The sequence below is a fragment of the Lutjanus erythropterus genome, chromosome 3 (genome assembly GCF_056507025.1).
Source record: "Lutjanus erythropterus isolate fLutEry1 chromosome 3, fLutEry1.hap2, whole genome shotgun sequence".
NCBI classification, from domain to species: Eukaryota; Metazoa; Chordata; class Actinopteri; order Lutjaniformes; family Lutjanidae; genus Lutjanus; species Lutjanus erythropterus.
In genome coordinates this window covers 35,744,788-35,765,905 of record NC_139319.1, presented here as the reverse complement: position 1 = coordinate 35,765,905, position 21,118 = coordinate 35,744,788, and the positions used below count along the sequence as shown (strand labels likewise).

The window sequence follows — 21,118 nt, the reverse complement described above, 5'->3', positions numbered from 1 at the left end:
CAGAACCATCTGCAAAGTCATCTTTAGAAATGGTTTGGAAAAGGGCAGGCACTTAAAAAAAACACTTGGCAGGTGGATTGACTTCAACCAGTCAGATCAACGCTACCAGGGACATTTCTTGCTGTTTCACACCTATAACCACACCCATAGCTGACAGTGACCCTTTCTAGGATGCTGATTGGCTGCCCTGCTTTTGGTGCAGTGACAGACTATTAATTTGAAGCATGGCGAGATGGATTCTTGCGTGATCTTGCAAATCCAGCTGCACCACAAGGTAAACTTTAAAGGTCCCTTCATACATTTGTGGGGGCATTTTGACTTAATGTGGCCAGCCTTTCAATAAATCCAACGCCATTACAATACATTACGTGACATTTTATTTAAAAGCAACAAATACAAAATAACAATATATAGGGACATGTTTACATACAATACATACAGGCAAGACTAGTTTTCTATCAGTCTCTTTTTTTTTTTTTTTTTTTTTTAAAGGAAAGGGCCTGGGACACAATCGGTAACAATATTGTCTACTTAAATCGTCATGGTTGTAATCCCGCTGGTCTTGGTGTCAGCTGGAGGTTGTGGCTACCTCTGACTGCTGGAGCGTTTTCACCTACATTGGCAGTATTGAAGATGCATGTGTGGCACAGGGTTATAGGGTGACTGACATGGTTTGTGCTGGCTGTATTGGTAACACCCCTGAGATATTAGAGGTATCCATACTCATCCTGTACGCTGATGTCCTGCTCAATGCCTGACGTGTTGTTGGTCTCTGGCAGTGCTGCACTAGTCGTCCAGTGACAGTGGCAATGATATCCTGCTCTCTAATGTGGCTCCGTTTTCCTGACATGTTTTTTTTTTGGTGAACAGTGCAATATGGAAGTAGAACTAGGAGCATTTTTTTTATGAAAAGGTCCTATTCATTCACCCACTCCCTGACTGATCTGACCAAATCATTTAGCTGCTGTCAATATCCAATTCCCCACCGAGGCATATTGCTCAGAGGTCAGCAGCAGGGCGGCCACTCAGGATCATTATCAACATTTCCAGTGAGATGTCTTAAAGATGACCGCTGTCCATCATCCCTAGTGTATTTAATGTGTGTGTTTTCTCTGTAAGTGGAGTCCGGTTTCCTCTCTCTCACCACCCTCACACCTCCTCCGGGTCCATTGGACCCTCAGCACCCTGGGGAGCGTCTGTGTGGAGCCGGAGGATGGGTTTGTTGCACATGGGGCACACACTGCGGATCTCCAGCCACTTAAGCAGGCACCTGACAGGACAAAAACAGTAACAGGTAGCTTAAAAGTAATGATGGTTTCAGTTACAACATGGGAAGATGTGAGCTTCAAGCTTCCAGAAAATTTCCATCTTAAGATCTTGAGAATTTGAGAAGGGGGCATTGATATAGACTGGAGGTGTGTAACAGTATTTAGTCTTCTATTGTATATTGTATTCTATTGTATGGAAGCCTATTGCTGCCATGCCAGGAAAAAAAATGGATCTGTCACTTTATAACTTGAAAATTTTGTTGATAATGTTTTTCATATTATAACATTATATTTTCGTGTTATTACAGCATACAAACTTATCAAATCATAACCAGAAACTTTTCTTATTATAACAGTAAGAATACAACTAAGAATTAATTTGTTAGTTTGGTCTGTGAAATGTCAGACAATGTTGAAAAATATCCATCAGTCCATAAATGTATTGTTCTCATCTCAAAGTCATACTGTCTACTGTCCTAGAGAAGTAAAAAACAAACAAACAAAAAAATTCAAATGTATTATCTATTATCAAAATAGCTGACAATCAAATTAATAATTAATTCATAAACATGTCTTAATTTCCATTAAAGTGTCTTACAATATAAATTGTATATTTTAACAAAAAGTGTTGACTTATAATAATGTGAAACGATTAACAGTAACTTCTCATGTTATACCAGAAAGTATACATGTTTTATTGTTATAACAAGTAAAGCCTTGTAATAATGTGACAAGCTTATATGTCGTAATAGCAAATATAATGTGAAAAAATCTCACTTTTGAACTCATTTTAATCCGTTTCTCTTTTTCTAGTTTGGCAGTAATAGTTTTGCACATAGTTAAGTATAATTATTTTTTCAGCAGATTTCTGAGTGAAAATGCTGAAGTGTTTAAGAAATACGTAAAAAAAAAAAAAATGCTGTCTTGCCCCACTCATCATAGTAAGACGTCTTGAAATTAGTGATACCAACTAGTTAGCTTGCATGGAAACAGAGAAGAAGTGGTCCTGTCTAGAAGGGAACCCCAGACATGAGAAAGATATCGCGAGAGTGATCATTTTAACTTAAACCGTGATCTTTCCCTCATTGTAAACAAGTGTTTTTGACCCCAGACCTACCCAGATCTTAACCAGTGGTGGACAAAGTACTCAACCCCAGTACTTGAGTCAAAGTATAGATACTCCTGGTCAAATATTACTCAACTACAAGTGAAAGTCGCTCAGTCACAATTTTACTTGAGTTAAAGTACTAGAGTACTTGGTTTTAAAAATACTTAAGTATTCAAAAGTACAAATTACAAAGTACATTTTCTAATATCAATACATGCTGTATTGTTTTCATGATGCATTTACAGAAGCTTGTAACTCTCTGAAACCATCTAATGATGCACTGACCTGCTTGTAGAACCACTCTGCTACACAAAGCCTATAGAAACACCTATAAAAACTTCAGCATAGAAATACAATCAAAAACAAAAAGGACAGTTATTGTCATTTTCTGATGTAACTGTATTAAAATCACCACATAAAAGCAGATTGAAGATAATTGTAAGGAGTTCAACAAGTCTGTTAAATAACTGAGATTTCTTTCTGTCTTCAGAGGCAGTATATATACATGAATTATGTTGTATTTTTCACCCCAATAAAAACAATCCAACTTTAAAAGCTACCTGGAATAATTAATAATTATAATAACATCTTGAGATTTAATTTTGTCTTTCTCCTGCCGTCACCATTACAGCTTTTTGTTTGAATGAAAGAGGGAGAGCTTGCTTGTGCTTGTTAGTGCGCCTGGACATATTTCTACTTTTACATCAGTCCCATTTGAGAGGAGCTACTGTGATTGGTTTCTTTCTGTGAGGAACACAGCATGTGACCAATTGCATTTTAGAAAAGAAAAAACAGCAACAGCTGACTTCAACGATGTGCTCAGTCAAAAAGTAACAACAACCTTCCTAGAAATGTAGTGGAGTCAAAAATACAATATTTGTCTTTGAAATGTAGTGGAGTGAAAGTCAGAAGTTTCCAAAAAAAACAAATACTCAAGTACAGATACTCAAAAAATGTACTTAAGTACAGTACTCAAGTAAATCTACTTCATTACTGTCCACCACTGATTTTAACCATAGGGTTGTCACATTAATAATTACTTCCTACAGGAAGACCTGGCCTGGCTCTGTCCAAAGGTCAGAAAATCCACTTAGCAGCACCTCTAAAGCTTTCTAGGTTAATACACACTTCCCATGCTGTTTGTTTAGTCTGTGCAAAATTCCAAGTCTAAAGTGAATAGTTGTGGTTTGATGGGGTTCGTGTGCTCGTCTGTTTCTCTGGTAGTAACTCCTGTAACTGTGACGTTGCTAGGTAACCAGTGAAGACTTGAAGACGGCTAGCTGTCTCTGCTAAGCTTAGCTAATAATTTGCAGGCTGTAGTTTATTAATTGTACTCTGCGGACATGAGAACGGCGTGTTTCCTCTGATCTAATTTTCAGCCAGAAAGAGAAAAGGCATATTTCCCAGCATGCTTAACAAATCACTTACATTTATCTAATTATAATTTCCAGTTAAATGGCACTCACTTCTTGTGAAATGCATGTGAGCATGGGCACACTCCCAGTTCATCTCTGGTCCTGAATTCTTCCAGACACACCGCACAGGTTTGCTGCAAGAATAAAAATAACAGCAAGGGTAGTATACAGTGTGTGTGTGTGTGTGTGTGTGTGTGTGTGTGTGTGTGTGTGTGTGTGTGTGTGTTTGCTGCCTCCATCTCTATTCAGCTGTGGGCTTGTGTGTCAGCCAAGAACATTGCCATAAATTTGAGCAGTAAATTACTTTAATTTGACCTAGATTTAGAGCACAAGACAAGTATAAACCAGTGTTTTGAAATGACGCTTTTATCTTGCAACTAGATTTCCAGGTAATACGGCTATTTCAGCCTTCCCATGTACAAAACCAAAGATTGGACTTATAATCGAAATCCCAAATGACTCCTAACCACCACTACTACCCAGGAAAAAAACAATAAAAAACAATCTTTATAGGAATCACAGGAGATTGAGAGGAGGTCTTTTTTTTTATAATGCGTTTTGAATGAGTGCAGTTATTCCTGGAGTGCTGAATTCTGCTTCCAGTAGAGAGTCAAGCAGGCACTGTGACATGCTTCTTAAATGGCTGCATTTGAGATACAAGATGTTTTCAAGATATCTCCTCTGAGTGTGTGCAGCATGTTAATCACATCTGAGAGGAGAAATTGATTGAGTTAACCAACCAAGCCCTCCCAGCTCATAATGGATCATATAAGCTTGCATGGAAGCAGTGTGGGATGACACTGAATGTGGACAGCTGCCAGCTTTTAACATACACAGTATGTTTAGCACAAGTCACGTTTGCACAAATATGGAATGCCATTTTAGTTATATTAAATAAATATGCAAGCTGAATAAACAAATATCTTATTATATATTATTCAATATATAAATTAATATATAAAAAAGAGTCAATATAATAAAATAAATAATTGCATTTTATTTTGAAAAATTTTGCCAGGGGCTATATTCATTTATTTCATGGGACTTTTATTTCATAATACCACATTTATTTTCAATGCCTTTTATTTCCAACTATAATAGAAAAAATTAAGGGGACATAGTTGTCTCATAGATTCAGTTCCAAAGCAGCAAGACTGAACACAGCCTCTGAGACCGACTTACACCAGGGAATGCAGCGAGTATAGTCCTGAGGTGGTTTAGCTGAGCAGCAGTTAGCTACTTTAGTAACACAAACAAAGCTATATGTCCATCAGCAAAGAGAAGATGAGGCAGATCAGCGTGCCAGGAGGAAAACTCGGCAAGAAAACCATCTCAGTACCGTGCTCCCTGTTGCCAAACTGGCGTCCGTCCATCGGTGTTGGAGGCTGTGCTTGTGATCTTGCTACTTTGGTCTGAATCTTTGAGATAACTACGTCCCTTCATTTGCAAATTACAGTTGGAAATAAAAACATTTTTCTATTTATGTGACTGTATTGACTCAGTTTTTATGTTTATATTCATGTACATATTTATTGCCTCATTTATTTATTTCATAGCCATATTTATTCATTCATGCATTCAAATTGACTAATTTGGCATTCCATATGTAAAAAGCCTTTGCAGAAAGAGTGACTTACTCCTAGGAGGCTCAGTTTCTTGCTTGCTCCCTTCAGCACCACCTATAGTAGAAAAATGGAGAGAAGGGAGAGAAGCAGTGGGTCATGTGAGTGATGTGTCAGCACTATTATGTTGGCAGAAAATCTATGGTGTAAAATAAACACTTCAGATGGGCTTAAGTCCTGATGTGAATGGCTTAAAAATATCTGCAAGAGTGAGTGGTGTGTACTCTTTTATTTGTTGCATAGTTTAAAAAAAACCAACAGCATTATGAATGCAGATAATACAGACAGCTGCAGCTGGAGTTCAACCTTCCCCGGAGCTAAAAACACTGTCAACAACTGTCACCATACCTACAGCGCTGCACCGTCACACCCTGCCTGCTACCTGCTGGGTTAACAGTTTTGAATCAGTGTAGGTAACGACACATGGATGGAGTCAAGGTCATCTATAAATGGTGGCGTTAGGTTTCACAGTTGACTATGGCAGTGTGAAATGTAGTAGTGGTATTTATAACCTGACTCAGAAGCTGGTGTTACATGTTCACCCACAGTGACATCCACTGCAGTGACATACCTCGTTGTAGCTGAACTGCTCCCTTGTTCCTTGCTGCTTCAACCTGTGAGAGGCAGAGAGATGACAACATCTGTACAGTAGAAGTGACTGTCATAACACCGTCATTTATGTCAGTGGGTCCTGACCTGGGGGGCAGAACCCCCCCGAAGGGTCACGAGATGAATCTAAGAGGACGTGAGATGATCACCCAAGTAGAAAATAAGAAAAAAAACCTCAATTGTGCCTAAATTCAGTTTAATTTATTTGGACCTTTCTCCAAAAAGTGCTTAATTTTTCTTAATTATTGGAGGCTATTGTTTTGCCTCTTTGCCTCAAGAGGAGAAGAGAAAATCAGTCTTTAACTGAAGTGTTTACTTTTTACAGCAATGCAACTGGCTATGAGGGATTACAAGGAAATATTGCTTTATCACAAGCCACACAGGTCACGGGCCAAAAAAATACTGGGAACCACTGACTTAAAGTCATCATACTATTCATCAGATCTTTATACCCAGGCCCAGTCTGAAATCTGAAAATCTTCTGGGTCTCTGCACTACAGGCATGCATTTAGATAAACTTTTGCAATTTATCACCCAATTGATTATGTTTTTATTTACATCATTATGCAGCCTGACTGATGCTGCGTTCTTGAGCCCAATAATTATAAAGATTTGAGAAAAATCTGATAATGATATGAATTTTGCCATTTGTAGAATAAACGAACATATAACGCATATGCCTCTTCCAACCAGTCAAGTTGCAGTTTACATCCATGTCTGTCCAGACTCTTATTATGCATTTAATGAAGACTTTGAAGGCATTTAATAAAAGTTATTTATTTTAAAATAATGTTTTGACAAAATGTAAGTTATCACTATATTGACATATACGATTCCAGTGAATCTTTACTTATTTTTACAGAGGAGATTGATAAATGGCTGAACAGTATGATGTCACAATGAAGTTGACCTTTGACCTTTTGGTTACAAAATGTCATCACCTCATCAATATATCCTGTTCGACATTTGTGTGAAATTTTGTTATAATCAGCTAATCAATTCTTGAGTTACGGCCAAAAACATGTTTTGTGAGGTCACAGAGACCTTGACTTTGGGCCTCCAAATAATAATAAGTTCCTCCTTGAATGTTTGTACCAAATTCGCAGTAATTCCACCCAAACATTCCTGATGAGATATCGCATTCAAGGGAATGGGATGGACACTAGGTCACCGTGACCTTGACCTTTGACCTCCAAATTCTGATCAGCTTCTGTCCAAATGATCATTTGTGCTAAGAAATTCCATCCAAGAGTTCTTGAGATATTGCATTCACAAGAATGGGATTTACCTACACAAAGACAGCCTGTAAACATTATGTTAGCTAACACTTGTCTGTTTACACATCCAGCTGTCACTGAGCAACAGTAGCATTCATTTTGCGTCATGTTTGTGTCCACCAGATGAATATAAGTCCAACATTTACTCTCCTTGTCGTTATTTTTTGGTTTGCCTTGCCAGTCAGCTAGTTAGTCGCAAACTTTGTCTGTCAGCCATTCTGTCTTGGGCAGGTAGTGTAGAGTGGCTTTTAGAGGCTTTCACTTAAAATAGCTGCCTGCTGCATCTGAAAACAACACTGATGAAAGTGGTGAGACTTGACATTTTCATGCAGATATTCACTCTTAGTTTTTGGCTGACAGATACAGATACTGTTTATCTGCAATATGCTAATACTGCTTATTTATCTTTCTATCACTGGTTAATTTGTTTGTGTTGCTTTGCTGTTGCTGCTGCAGCATAGACTGTGTATGCTGTATGTTGTAACTGACTTTTTTTCTGTTCTAACAATTATAGACGATATGCAGCAATTTTGGCACCACTGCAGGGTAACACTTTGCATAACAAATTTGCCTCATAATTTGCTGCTATCCTATCATATTATGATTTCATTACCAAGATAGATTTGAATTCATTCTAACCTGCTGTAGCACACTGTTGCAATGCCTGTTCAAACTACCAAAGAACCTCTAACCACATCGCCCCCATGTTTTTTTTATGTCACGTCTTTGTTAGTACTTCCTGTTTTTTGTTTTTTTTTGACACTTCTCATTCACATATTTACTCACCCAGTCTTTCTGTCTCCTACACTTGCTCCACCTACCTGAAAAGGTAACAGCAAAAGATGAGGCTGAGCATGAAGACGAAGAGGCCGATGCCCAGCACAATGACATACACATTGAGCGGGAGGTGATAGATGTCAGACGTCATGCTGCAGTAGTGTTCAGAGCGCTGAGAACCCAAACCACACAGGCATCCTGCCAGGAAGAGTTTGAAGATACAGAATACAGACTTAACACACGTTTAACTGTTACCATGTAGGGTTAAGAGTCCACCATGTTAGTTTATGAGTGTTCAAAACGGTTAAGCTTATACTGGGGCACCCCGTGGCTGATGATATAGGGTGCCTCAATGTAAGCTTAACCATTTTAAAAACTCATTTGTGCCTACCTCAATTAAGATTTTAAGTGATTCTGCTTGAGGCTGCGGGGGTTGTGCAATAGCTTTATGGTGTTCTTATGATGTGTTGTGTAATATGTGCGGTATGTGTAACTTTCAATATTGTGATTTGTGTTTTTGGCTACTCTTACCTTAAGCACAGCTACATGTCTGCAGCATGTCCAAAACAATTTTCCCTATGGTAACAGTAAAATATATCATATCGCATCTTACCATATTGTGCTGTATCATACTAAAGGTAGAATCAGAGGGATTTGTTGTTGATGTTCTAGGGTTTGTGAAGCATGTCAAGCTCAGCAAACTAATGAGAATAGTAAGGAAAAACAAGCAGAGGTCAGGTTCTCCGCAGATACAACCATCAACACATGCTTAAAGTGGGTCATAAGTGATGATTGAAAGGGATTATGTTTTTATGAGTCTTTGCATTGTTTTAGATAAAATGCTGCATTTTATACCCTCAAGTAACTAAAGAAATAAATCTTCCTCTATAATTTCTTACATGGTGAAAGGTGGAAGAGTCACTGTCGTTCTGTGTGACTATCATGACAGTTAACTTCAAAAGTCTTAATTAATGTGTTTGCTTATAGCCTCAATGAGAGCTGCTGAAAAAACAATCCAATGTTGCAACTGCATTGTTGACTTTATCGCCCAAACCACAAAAGCTCACCCATGATCTACAGTATTCATTTGGTGGTATTGACAGTGCAAGTCTAAATTGGTCACATAAACTTTAGATGCAGACAGTTGCACTGTTACGAGTTTAGCGTGCATGCTCTCAAGATGTGTGGAAAACATTTCCGTTTGTCTAGAAAAAGTTAGACATGCTTTTTATTTGCAAGCAGTAAAAATGTCCAGTGAAGAGAAAGAAGGAATCATAGCAGGGAAGGAGGAGGTTGTTGATCATTAACTACAACATGAATCTATGGTGCCATCGCAGCTGCCAGTGGATACAGAACAGTGTGTGAATGTAATAGTTGGTGTTTATTTGGATGCAGGTGTGTCCAGGGAGCTGTGACTGGCACTGTGGTGGCAACTGAGGCGCTCATAGGACTGTGCGTTAATTGGCTGTGAACAAGACAAACATGGAGGACAGACAGCACTTCCGCCACACCACCATCTGTTCCACAGACTCTATAGAGGTGACTGGTAGAGAGAGAGAGAGAGAGCGTGTGTGTGTGTGTGTGTGTGAGACAGCACTGGGGGATGGAAGGGTAGGGGTGTCTGTCTGCATGTATTGTGTGTGTGTGTGTGTGTGTGTGTGTGTGTGTGTGTGTGTGTGTGTGTTGCAGGTGGCAGGGGGTGGGGTATATTAAATAGGATGAACTCTGGGGACTAAAGGACCATTTGGTAAAACAATAGCAGAGGAAGCCCCACTTCCACAGGCCACATGTGTTCCTATTAATTTGCAGCGGGGATGCTCTTTGCCAGGCTCTAAATGTCCATGTGTCTCTCTTTAGAGCGAATGAATGGGTACAGCTTGCACACTGTGGGGGGTATGGGGTGGATAATTTAACATGACTGGGGGGCTGGGGGATTTACAAGGCGGGTTAGTGTAGGGAAGACCTAGGGTAACATAATGAGAGATGCAATTATGAATGCAAGAGTCTGTCAGTTACAAATTAATAAAAATATAGAACAAGGTTAAAAAATAGAATATCTTCAGCATCAGTTTTCATAGTTGTCAAACAAACATGGCCTTGAATGTGGCTTGTTATAACTAGGGTGGTAAGAAATAAAAGGTCCATGTTATTGTGATCGTACAATCATCTAGAGTACAATGATACAGTCAAGAGTCATTATCTGCATTTAACTCATCCTAGTATTGGGAACAGTGGGCAGCTGCTGTGACTGGAGAACTGATATAGCTTACATTATGGATGTAAGAAACTATTGATCCACTTCAGTATTGTGATATTATGTTTTATGATACTGTACTGATTGTCAAAAACATACCGTGATACATACAAAGATTCGTTGCAATGGTTCATTATATTTTCTGGCCACTAGACAGCAGTGTTCTCATCTATCTTCATTGTACTGACTGCATAAAATGTAAACTTTTTTTTTAATTCAGATTGTATTCATATGGTTGTGTGTTCTTTACACTTAGACCATTTTCCTAAAATTAGATTAAAAAAAATATATATTTATCACCTTGCCTACTGTATGGCTCTATATTGAATCGTAACCCCTGAATCATGTTGTATTGCCAATACACGGCTCTAATATACATGTTTTTGATTGTGGGGAAAACCGGAACATGTGGAGGAAATTTACACAGGCACAGGAAAAATATGCAAACTCCACACAGAAAGTCCGTGACCGAACTGGAATTTGAACCAACAACCGTCTTGCTGTGGCCGAAAGTGCTAACCACTGCTTGCTGTCACTGTACACCTGAGTATCGCAATATTATGTTTTGTGATACTGTATTAGTTTTCAAAAACACTATACCGTGTTATCATGATATGTGCAAAGATTTGTGGCTGTGGTTCATCTTGTGTTTTCTTGTGTTTTGTTTCACATCAGGGACTGGATCTGAGTACACTTGACCCCAAAGTCCAGTTCATTTGATTTGTGTGAACACTGCTTCCAGTACTCAGTAATGGTTCACTGATCCGTGTTTGGGTCCACTTGAAAAGGTGGTCTTGAGTGCGGTTCATGTGTACTCACGTACTGTTCACATCAGATTTTTAAAGTTGACCGTACCAAAACAAGGAAGTGGACTACTGTTGGGATCTTGCAACTGGCAGGCCTTTTTACACCTCAGCAACAATCTAAACAAATGTTGTGTAGATGATGATGAAAGTGAACTCGGGTACAGAACAACTCTACTAACGTCAAAGCTGACAGGTAGGGAAGTCAGGAGGGGGAAACTGTGCTAAGCTATATTATGAAGCAATCATACCTAATGTGAAATCACCCTGAACCCCTGATAGCCCTAGATAGTAGATAGTAAATAGAACTTTTAACTCAGATTTTATGCACATGGTGGTGTGTTTTTGTAACTGCAATATATCACCTTGCTTGCAGTATCGCAGTATATCGCAATATATTTGATCATAACCCCTGTATCGTCATACATATTGTATCACTAGATTCTAACCAATACACAGCCCCAGTTTTAACTGAGGCCTCCACTCTCTCAGTAAATTTCAGAAGTATATCCATTACGTCGATCCTCTACGCTGGCAGCCAGCAACTAAGTAGCTAAGTTTATGGGATACAAATACACATGCTGCTACCACCTCTCTTGTATTTGGCAGACGGCAGAGAAATTCACTCACTTACCGTTACACCATTGGAATGGTTGCATGAAATTTGACTCCCAGGGCAGCAGCAGTATATTCAGGCCCTGTCAGGAGAAGGCTGGAGAGGAGCCAAGCTCGTGGGCCGCAGCTCCTCCGGACACTGGATCTTGTTTGGAGCCTGGATTCAGGCACCCCGAGCCGGATCGCTCTCTTGTCGGGTTGTTCTGGCTCTTCCAAAAACAACCATCAAGATTTTCAGATTTGCTCAGATTCCACAAATCCTCGGGAGGTGCGTTTTTTGTTGGCTCAGCAGTCTGCGCTGCCCAGCATTCCCAAATCTGGATTAACCACTCCGTGTAAAGATTGGGAGATTTGGGACTGGGGTTTGGACTGGGACCGAAGTACTCATGTGCTCCTGGATCCCAGTGAGAATGATGTCATCACAAGAGAGAGAAGGAGAGACAAAGAAATCTTGTTGATTGTTTTTCAGATGCCTCGTACCATGTGTTATTCAGGAGATGTTATTGTGAAAAGCTGAATCTCACTCAGTCACAATGTCATCAACAACACAGGCTGCTTGGCAACTGGAAATACTTACATTTCCAACAGAAAAGGGGCCTCCTTGACTTCACTTTGCGCCTGCGGTATTGTCCCCCCCACCAAATTCAATGACAGCCACCGTTCAAAATGACAGTCCTCATCCAATGAAGGTAATTATCTGGCATTAGTCCGTGCTTTGTCTTCCTCACAAAGCTGCTTTTTTAACAGAGGATTTTCACAGGTCTCACCCCCCTCTCCTCTCCTCTGTTGTCTCCTCCTCCAGTCCTCTGATCTTGCAGTGGGTATTCCTCCTCAGTATGGAAGGCAAAGATGTGCTTCCCTCTAAAGCCCAAACAAAGTGAGGACAGCTCCATGCAGTCAACAACAGTCCTCTAGCTGGGCTTGGTATTTTGCTGGTGAGTGTGTGTTTGTGTGTCAGTCACTGCATGTGTGTGTGTGTGTGTAGGGGGGGATCCTACTCTCCCTCTAACCATCTGCTCCTTCAATTGAAAAAAGAAAAAAAATCAGAGACAAAGGCGGTGTGTGTGCATGAGTGTGTCTGCGTGTGTCGTGTTTAGTCTCTCCCACCTCCAGCTGGCTTTGTCATGGCAGGCTTCCCCCTCTTCCTCCTTCAATCCTTAACGGTGCTCAGACAGACAGAGCCTGCAATTCGCCTTTCCCTTCCTCTCTTCGCTCTTGCTCTGCTCTGCCTTGGGTTTGTAAACAGATCTCTGCTCATGTGACCAGCCGTTTTGCCTCGCAACTCTCCTCTCCCTCAGCCCTCCCTCTCTGCCTCTGTCCTCCAATCTGTAGGCAGAAGGAAGGCAGAATGAGCCAGACACTGACGAATGGGGCGCTTGCAAGCATGCTGATGTGTGTGCGTCTGTATGCGCACACCCCTGTGCATGTATATGTGAGAGGGAGACAAGAGAGACATTTGCAGCAAAGTCAAGGGAGGCCTTGGTCAGTAGCATGCGCATGGCTGATGTCCTGACAACCAAAACAAAGCCATTTGCGTGAAGTGGAGGTCAGCGAAAGAAGACATGATGCAACCTCACTCACCGTTTCCTTCCTTCACACATGCACATGAAGTATTTTTAGAGCTACAGCAGATTCTTTTTCATGTTTAGTTTGTTTGATCTATATATAAACATCATGTCACTCTTTTGCAGAGGAAAGAATGAGGCAGGTACAGCAGAGGAGAGGGGAGGAGGAAAAGAAGAAGGAAGCAAGATATGAAGGGAAGTAATATGAAGAGAAAAAGAGGGAGACACAGAGAGAAAAATCAGCGCCTGGACAAAGAGGTCCACCCCCACACCAGCAGCCCTGGCCGCCAATTCGCTGAGGGAGAGAACAGCTGCTGGGCTACTGGGCGAGATGTGAGACGGTCAAGGGGAGTGCTGCCCAACCAATCCCCAGGGGGAGGAAGGGAGGGAGAGAGAGGGAGAGGCTTCAATGGGACCCATGCCATTTTCATTCACCCACTCCCCCCCCCTGTTCTAGTAATAACATTACTGCTGAATACTGAGGAACAGCTGGATTGACCGCACAGATGTATGAGCAGAAATACAGCTCTTAATACGCTGCATGCATTGTTGGGTGTTTACAGGTTTCAGAGTCAAAGATGATTGTAGCTGCAGGATGGTGTTGTTGTTGGTGACGTGTCAGGGACACAAAAAAGGCTTTTATCAACGTATAATCCCTCAATGTTTCAGTGAACAGGGTTTCACCAGGGAGTGACTGATGAACCAAGCAAGAAAACGAGCAAGTGAGAGAGATGCAAATGTTGACCTTGTTTCTTGCTGACATGTAAATTGTTTTGGCTGTCACAACCTTTTGTTTTTGCATAAATCATAGGTTTGACTGATTTCAAACACAGTAGCGTGGTAGAGTTATCTGCACATGACAAAGTTTAAAGGCCCCGTGTGTAGGATTTAAATGAATCTAGCAGTGAGCCTGCAGATTGCAAACACCTTGTCTGACTTTCCCCTTCCAAGCATACAGGAGAACCTACAGTGGCAGTGAAATGTGAAAGTCTGTATCTAGAACCAGAGTTTGGTTTGTCCATTCTGGGCTACTGTAGAAATACAAAGAGCAGCTGTGCCCCCTGTAGATATAAACATTTCATTCAGAGGTAACAAAACCACATCAATTCATATTTTCTTTTACTGTAATTAACAAATACTGATAATTATTATATTACACTTCTGCCGGTAAATTCCCTTTAACCTTACAAATTGGACCTTTAAAGCCCGAAATGTGTTGCAAAGCATAATAAACTTACCAGTGTTCAAATGGAAAAGGTGTTATTTTTGAACGGACAGTCCATCATATGCCAAGTTTGAATGTACAAGATTTAAAGTTTATTTTCCATTTTACAACACGATTAAGATGTAGTTCACTCTTTGCCACTCACAGCAACATACATTATATATAAAAATTATATATAGTACATTGGGTGAATAAATAACAAGTCAGAAAGTCATAAAATAATTTTACATAGTGGAGTGCTGATGCAGAATTGAGGGGTCTCCCAGGCTGAGTAGAGAAAGCATTAAAGTGACTATATCTAGGCTAACATTTGCTGAATAGGGGCCATTGTGGTCACATGTGGTAGTTACAGGATATTTGGTGAATGCTAAAATGGTGAATGCTAAAATGTATTTTAACAGTAGCTTAAAACCACAGCATCAGAAAATGGATTCAGTAATGTCAGTTGCACCAAAAAATAACTAGGTTAAAGCTACTACAAGGAACTTTAATATTTAGTTTACTTTGTGTTTCCTGTGCCATAACCACAAAATATAAAGTCAAAAATAAAATTATCGAAATAAAATTATCTTCCTGATTCATTTGCTTATGTAGGTCACACAGAGGCATCAATCATAAATTAAAACTCTGTCTTAACCAGTTAAAACTCCTTGTAGTAGCTTTAAGTAAGCTTATGTTAGCTAACATAGCCACTGTAAGCCACTGGTCATACCAGACCAAGTTGGGCTGTATCAGCAAAACTTAAGTTGGTGTTTGATTCGATATGAATTCAACTATTGTTTTGTAAAAGAAAGGTTGTGTTATTTCTTTTTTCTTTCTCTTTTATCTTTGTCAGAAGTTACAGTCTTGCTTTAAAGATAGCGAATGCAGCTTTTGTCTTTGCTATATGATCACTTTCTGTTTTGTTCCCTGGGAATATTTATGGTGGCCCCGCAGTTGAGAACAACACAAACAGTGTTTAGTGCTGTTATCAGTGAGAACTCTCCAGAGTGCTTTAATAATGCTGTACTATCAGACTGATACAGTATCTCTGATTCTGCAACCAAGAACTTACAGACTTCAGATTTTTGTCCTGAGAGAGCAACACTAGAGTGTGTTTCCAGTAACTCATGGCTTCTAGATAAAACATAGCTGTGGGTGGCAACCATAAAAAAAACCCAGCAGGTTTTGGGCCACATTCAGTACTAGACATCTTCTGAGTAAACTGAACTGTAAGTGAACCAGCAATATCTTAAGAATGAGTATTTTTCCACTTTTTTGTGCATTATGCTTAAGTATTGTACCATCAGTCAAACTACATATTGCACATAATTCCATTTAATTTATTTATATGTTGTAAAAATCTAATTCTACTATATTTTATAAGATAATCTTATATTTCTAACTAACTTTCTAACTACATATAAAGTTGTCCCTGTGTATTGACACAAAATGATTCCTGAAACTATAATTGTCTGAGAGTTAAAGAAGAACCAATGCAAGCTTTTCTTTGTCCCTTTGAGCTCTTCAGACTTTACTATAATACACTGCCCATTCTTTTTTCTCCACATCATGGGTGTGTCCGTTAACAAATCCATTTGCTGCTCCATTCAGCTTGCCATTGTTTTCGCCATCTATGTAGTCCTTGTTTTCGCCATCTATGTAGTCCTTTCTCAGTGCCAGAGCTGGCTTACAGGTGTGCCAGTTCCATAAAACGTTATTCATATCATCCTGGGCCCTGATACCCAGAAGCCTTTCTTCATCACTTCTCTTCTCATCTTCGTCTCTGTCGTCGCTGTCGTCCCTGTGATGGTGGTGGAAGCTGCGCATCTCCCCGCTGATGTTCTCAAAGTACTGGTGGATGCAAACCTTGGCAAAACTCTTGGCGTGCTCCTTACAGGTCTCGTCGAATATCTTGCGCTCAATGTCGATGTAATGAGACCAGTACTTGGTCTTGAGGAAGGCGGCTTGAGTGAAGCACGGTCGAATTGCTCGGATCAGGAAGGCAGTGAAGGTCATCATGAGCAAAAACATCCACCCACATGCCTGGAAAATTTAGACATTATTGAATACATTAATGTAAGAACACTACCATTTTGAGCACTTAAAAGTAATACTACATATTATATGTTATGCTTGTGTTTTTGCAGATACCAAAGATAGCGGAAGTCAAATAGTCCAAGATGTGATCGAAAAAGCATATCTAAGAGCTTCCTGACACTTTCATAGCTCATTAACAGAATCTGTATATCAATAGACTTTTTAGAGACATTACTTTTAAGCCTGTATAATTGCCCTTCGGCTGATCAAAGACCTAAATAACAAGTGTGGGTGTTTTGGATGGATTGAAATAGGTCCCAGTTCCATGAATAATAAATTTAGAGGCTTATCTATCCCTCTAATAAGCGAACAGGAAAGCTTCAGTGAGCTCAAAGTGCAAAGCTTTGAGTCGGGTGGAGAGATTTAAGTTAACTGCAGTTTTTGAGGCATAAAGCAAGGAAATTTAAATGTGCTTAGTCATCGTATCCTGTGATAAAGTTAAAAAAAACTGCCTTCAGAAAGTGTCCCAACTTTTGGCCACACTCGCTGTTTCTTTGATCAGACTATTGAAAATAAAAATATTTCTAGCTTTACATTACAGATGCCTTTATATTCAGACTCAATACTCAAATAATGAATGGAGTGGACGAATGAAACAATACCTGACTTTTTCATCATGGTGGGGAAAAAAGCCCCCAAATGGGACCCTGCTACTTCCAAATAAACCCTAATTATTTAATCTGAGCCAGGCTATGCAATATGTGAAATACAGCTTTTCAGAAATGTATTTTTTTTCTTCTACTTTTCTTTCTTTTTTTCAAAGCTTCAGTGAACTCTCTGTGTTTCCAGTGTTTCTCTGCAGGCATGAGAGTCTGAGAACAGTTATCAATATCTGACTACTAGCTGTTACTGCCATAGAGAGGCAAAGTCCCTCCCATTTCCCACTATGAGGCCTTACTTTGGAAAAAATATGAATGGTATTTAATTACACAATAATTTTTTTTTTGTCTTTGTTTAAATTGTGCCATGAATTATACACATGTTGTTTGTCTATTTCAAAAGATAAATTACAGGTCAAGAAAGTCTCCAGTGTCACTATGTCAAAAACTTTGACTCTTTTTCTTCGGGGTACTTTTGACTCTGAGCAGTGCCCTTAGGTGGATGTGTTGCTTAACATCCATGCCAATGTAAATGTATATCTATTTTTAGACATAAAAGGTGCAGAAATGAGCCTTTACTGTTGAAGAAAGCAGTCTAGCCATGTTGTCAGGGTTAGCAAGCTAGCAAGTCTGTATCTTTCAAACAGTAGTCAGATAATAACCCCTCAGTTTAAACCCATTCACAGAGAAGTGGACATAAAATCTACCTGTGAAATGCACTTGATATATCGTGATGCTGCCACTCTTATTTCCTGATGTTCAAACAGGTCTTTGCATGGAATCCTTGCCAGCAGTTTTATCTTCTCCGTCTCTGACATCCCCTTCATAAAACTGCTGTTCCCGAACTTGTCAATGTCCAAGTTGATGCTGAAAGCACAGAGGAAGCTCTTCCCATCCATGAGAGTGACTGACACCCACAGTGCAGGTGCTATCAAGGATCTCTGTGTGATTGAACAGAACATGTAGCGAAGGATCGTTGGATCTTTCCTCCGCCTCCCTGTGGGTCTTCTCCACTCTTCTGAGAGTACCGACACATTATTGTTCAATACAAAACCTAACGTAAAGAACCATATTGGTGGAACGATAAGCAGCCCGATCCCATAGGTGTAGTTGTATTCTGGCATACAGGGACAGCTGAACTCAAAGGCAGAGTACATCTGTGCACTAGCTAGTGCCATGATACCACAGATCCCATTCATGAAGGATTCCTGGTTGGACTGAAGGAACTGGAACATCATACGAAACTTATCCATTTTTGTTAGATGTAGTTGATCTTTGATGCAGACAGAATTAAATCTGTGAAAAGAAATACAGTAGTTCAGTAAGTGAAAAAAGTGGTAGAAAAGGTACCGCAGTGTGCTGACTCTTAATTATGTTATGAACCTTTTTTCCTATTGTGTTAAAAGGTTAAGTAGGAATTTCTTACAGCAAGGCTATTAAACTTCAATAACAAGTGGGCGAAATAGAAAAATCACAGGGGGTTTCATGGAGAGTACTTTGCCAGTTAATGGCTACAAATAACTCTTACAGTGTAAGACCTATAATTTGACTTGTAGTGTCTCTTCACACTGTAGGCTATTCTTTCATCACACCAGTGCATTCGCTGCATAATGAACACACCCCTTTATTACTTGTTGTGGCTGGCAAAGCCGATAAACACTTTAGCTAGCTTAGCTAACATGAGTTTCTCTGTGGCCCACTGACTGTATATAAAATGGACGTCTTAAGAGCTCTACAAAAGTGGAGCCAAAGTGTCTTGATCACCCTCTGGTGCATGGTTGCAGTACAGGTCGTACACCCAGCCCACCCAACATGGCCCACACTGAAGTACAAGTCAAAAAAACATTTCACAAGCATTTTAGGCAGTTCTTATCACGCTATGTTATGCTCAAATGTTCATTTTTCTGATCAGTTTGGTTTTAATTAGTGATTTGATATTATAAATGCTCGTGATTAAGTCAGCTGGCTATGTGGGCGGGAACCTGCAACTGCAGCTCCAACGCTGGTCACTGCTGCACAGATTCTAGCTTCAAATTACTTCACCAGCACAAGATGGCGGGTTATTTTGGCTTCACTTTTGTACAGTGGGAGGAAGTGGAGTCATGTCATCCATCTTTATTTACTGCCATTGCTGTGGCCCACCAGCCCAGAGTGCAACTCCAGGCTTGACTGAGCAAATAGCAGGTGCAGAGCGGGTGTAATCCTATTGTAGCATGTAGGTGTTTAAAAAAAACTGTATATTGGTTCAGATCATAATCTAATGTTCAGATGTCTCAAAGAAGCTCAGAGATATGTATCTTTATATGTAGCTACCCGAATATGCAGGCAGCCTCTTGAGGGCCATAGATATCAATAGGCCTGTTTGAGTTGTAACTAATGGCTTTATCAATGATTAATCAGGTGTTTACTGATGTTTTATAAAACATTAGTAAACAACTTATATAGACCAATTATAAGCCATTTATTAGAGCAACTTTTAGGACTGACAGATTGTAAAATATCTCTCTAGTTACTGAAAAACCAACGCAGCAGTTACACATGTTAAGAAGTCACTAACAAAGGGCCAAGAGTTTCTTACTTTATATTAACAAATACAGTGGCTCATCAGTTATAAATATTAATAGCTCATTAATAAAGAGGATTTATAATTAGAGATGTTCTGATACTATTTTTTCCCTCCCGATACAGATTCCAATGACTGAATTTTGTGTATCAGACGATAGCGAGTACCAATCTGGTACAGATCTGCTTAAAATAATCCAAGTCTGTCAATAGTAAATTGTTTATAATTCTTTGTCAGGATGCACTGTAGCCATTTGACAGATGTTTTGATGCTCAACAGTTGGAGTTAATGGCTGATGACACTTCTATAAAGCATTAGCAAATGATTTATTAACATTAATAAGGCCATTATTAACCCTTCATAAGCGGTGCCTCATTAGAAAGTGGTAGCAGAATCTCATATGCTCATAGTGAACTAAGACTCTTATTCTAAAACAGCTGTCATGCAGGAATATCACAGATTCATCAGTTTTACATTGAGGAAATAATACAATGTTAAGTAGACAGATTCTGATCCAAAAGTAACATCACACACTTACCTTTTATCTTCAGAGTGGATGAGCAAGAGGGAAGGAGAAATTCATATAATGATAATGTCCATAGTAAATAAATTGGAGCTCTCTCTGTGGTTATCAGACATTGTAGCTCTGACCGGCTGAAAGGTGCTTCTCGAACTCTCTGTGGTGATGTTTAAACGTAACTACATCATTTGTCATCATGCCCCTCCCTTCACTGGTGTTTACTGTGATGTAACAAAAGAGTCTCATTCAATCCACACTTTTCTCAAAGGTGAACATGTTACATGTGTCACAGTACAGAAAAACACTGACAATTAAGTCCTTTTACAATTCACATTAATGTTTTTTTCTTACTTATGTGAATGTAGTATGCGGTATTGTTAATTTGAGTTACCTGAACCTCAGGGATGAAGTGTTGTTCACCTGTAGTCGTCACAATTCAGACATGCAAAAATGGTCTCAAACCATTCAAATATCTGTGGCTTTGGCTGGAAAATTTGGTTGTTGTCCAAGAGGCGAAGGTTGAATCTGTTTCTACGTTTAATCAGAAGCAAATAAATGAAGGAACAATAGCCTGTCATACGCAAAAAAAAAAAAGATAAATATTAAATCTTGAAAGGATTTTTTTTCTTTATTTTACTGAGCCCTTTGAAGCCATTGAATGAGCCAGAGCTCAACAAACCAGTTGGAAGCCCACAAGAGGACAAAAGGAAGCGGTTTACTCTACTATTCAGAAACAAAAAACATTATCCACACATTTTTAACATTGACTGAAACTGAGGAGTTGAATCTCAGGGAAATTATTAAATTCTTTAAACCTTT

At 39.5% G+C, this 21,118-nt stretch overlaps 2 protein-coding genes across 3 annotated transcripts; both read right to left on the bottom strand.

Moving 5' to 3' along the window:
- Positions 1–354: 354 nt before the first annotated feature.
- Positions 355–13,044, bottom strand: LOC146330410 (RING finger protein 122). 2 transcript variants are annotated; one of them, XM_084715949.1, is made up of 8 exons: positions 12,856–13,044; positions 12,326–12,767; positions 11,768–12,142; positions 8,121–8,274; positions 5,985–6,027; positions 5,429–5,470; positions 3,843–3,925; positions 355–1,270 (listed from the first exon to the last, which is right to left on the bottom strand). In XM_084715949.1, the coding sequence occupies exons 3-8, from the start codon at positions 11,790–11,792 to the stop codon at positions 1,150–1,152; spliced, it is 468 nt and encodes a 155-aa protein (XP_084572075.1). In that variant the 5' UTR covers positions 11,793–12,142; positions 12,326–12,767; positions 12,856–13,044; the 3' UTR covers positions 355–1,149. The 2 variants fall into 2 exon arrangements, with proteins under 2 accessions (XP_084572075.1, XP_084572077.1); XM_084715951.1 differs by having other exon boundaries at positions 12,326–12,609.
- Positions 13,045–14,917: 1,873 nt separating this feature from the next.
- Positions 14,918–18,484, bottom strand: calhm1b (calcium homeostasis modulator 1b). The gene is made up of 2 exons (XM_084715948.1): positions 17,924–18,484; positions 14,918–16,563 (listed from the first exon to the last, which is right to left on the bottom strand). Exons 1-2 carry the CDS (start codon positions 18,467–18,469, stop codon positions 16,045–16,047), a joined length of 1,065 nt encoding a protein of 354 aa, XP_084572074.1. The 5' UTR covers positions 18,470–18,484; the 3' UTR covers positions 14,918–16,044.
- Positions 18,485–21,118: the final 2,634 nt, after the last annotated feature.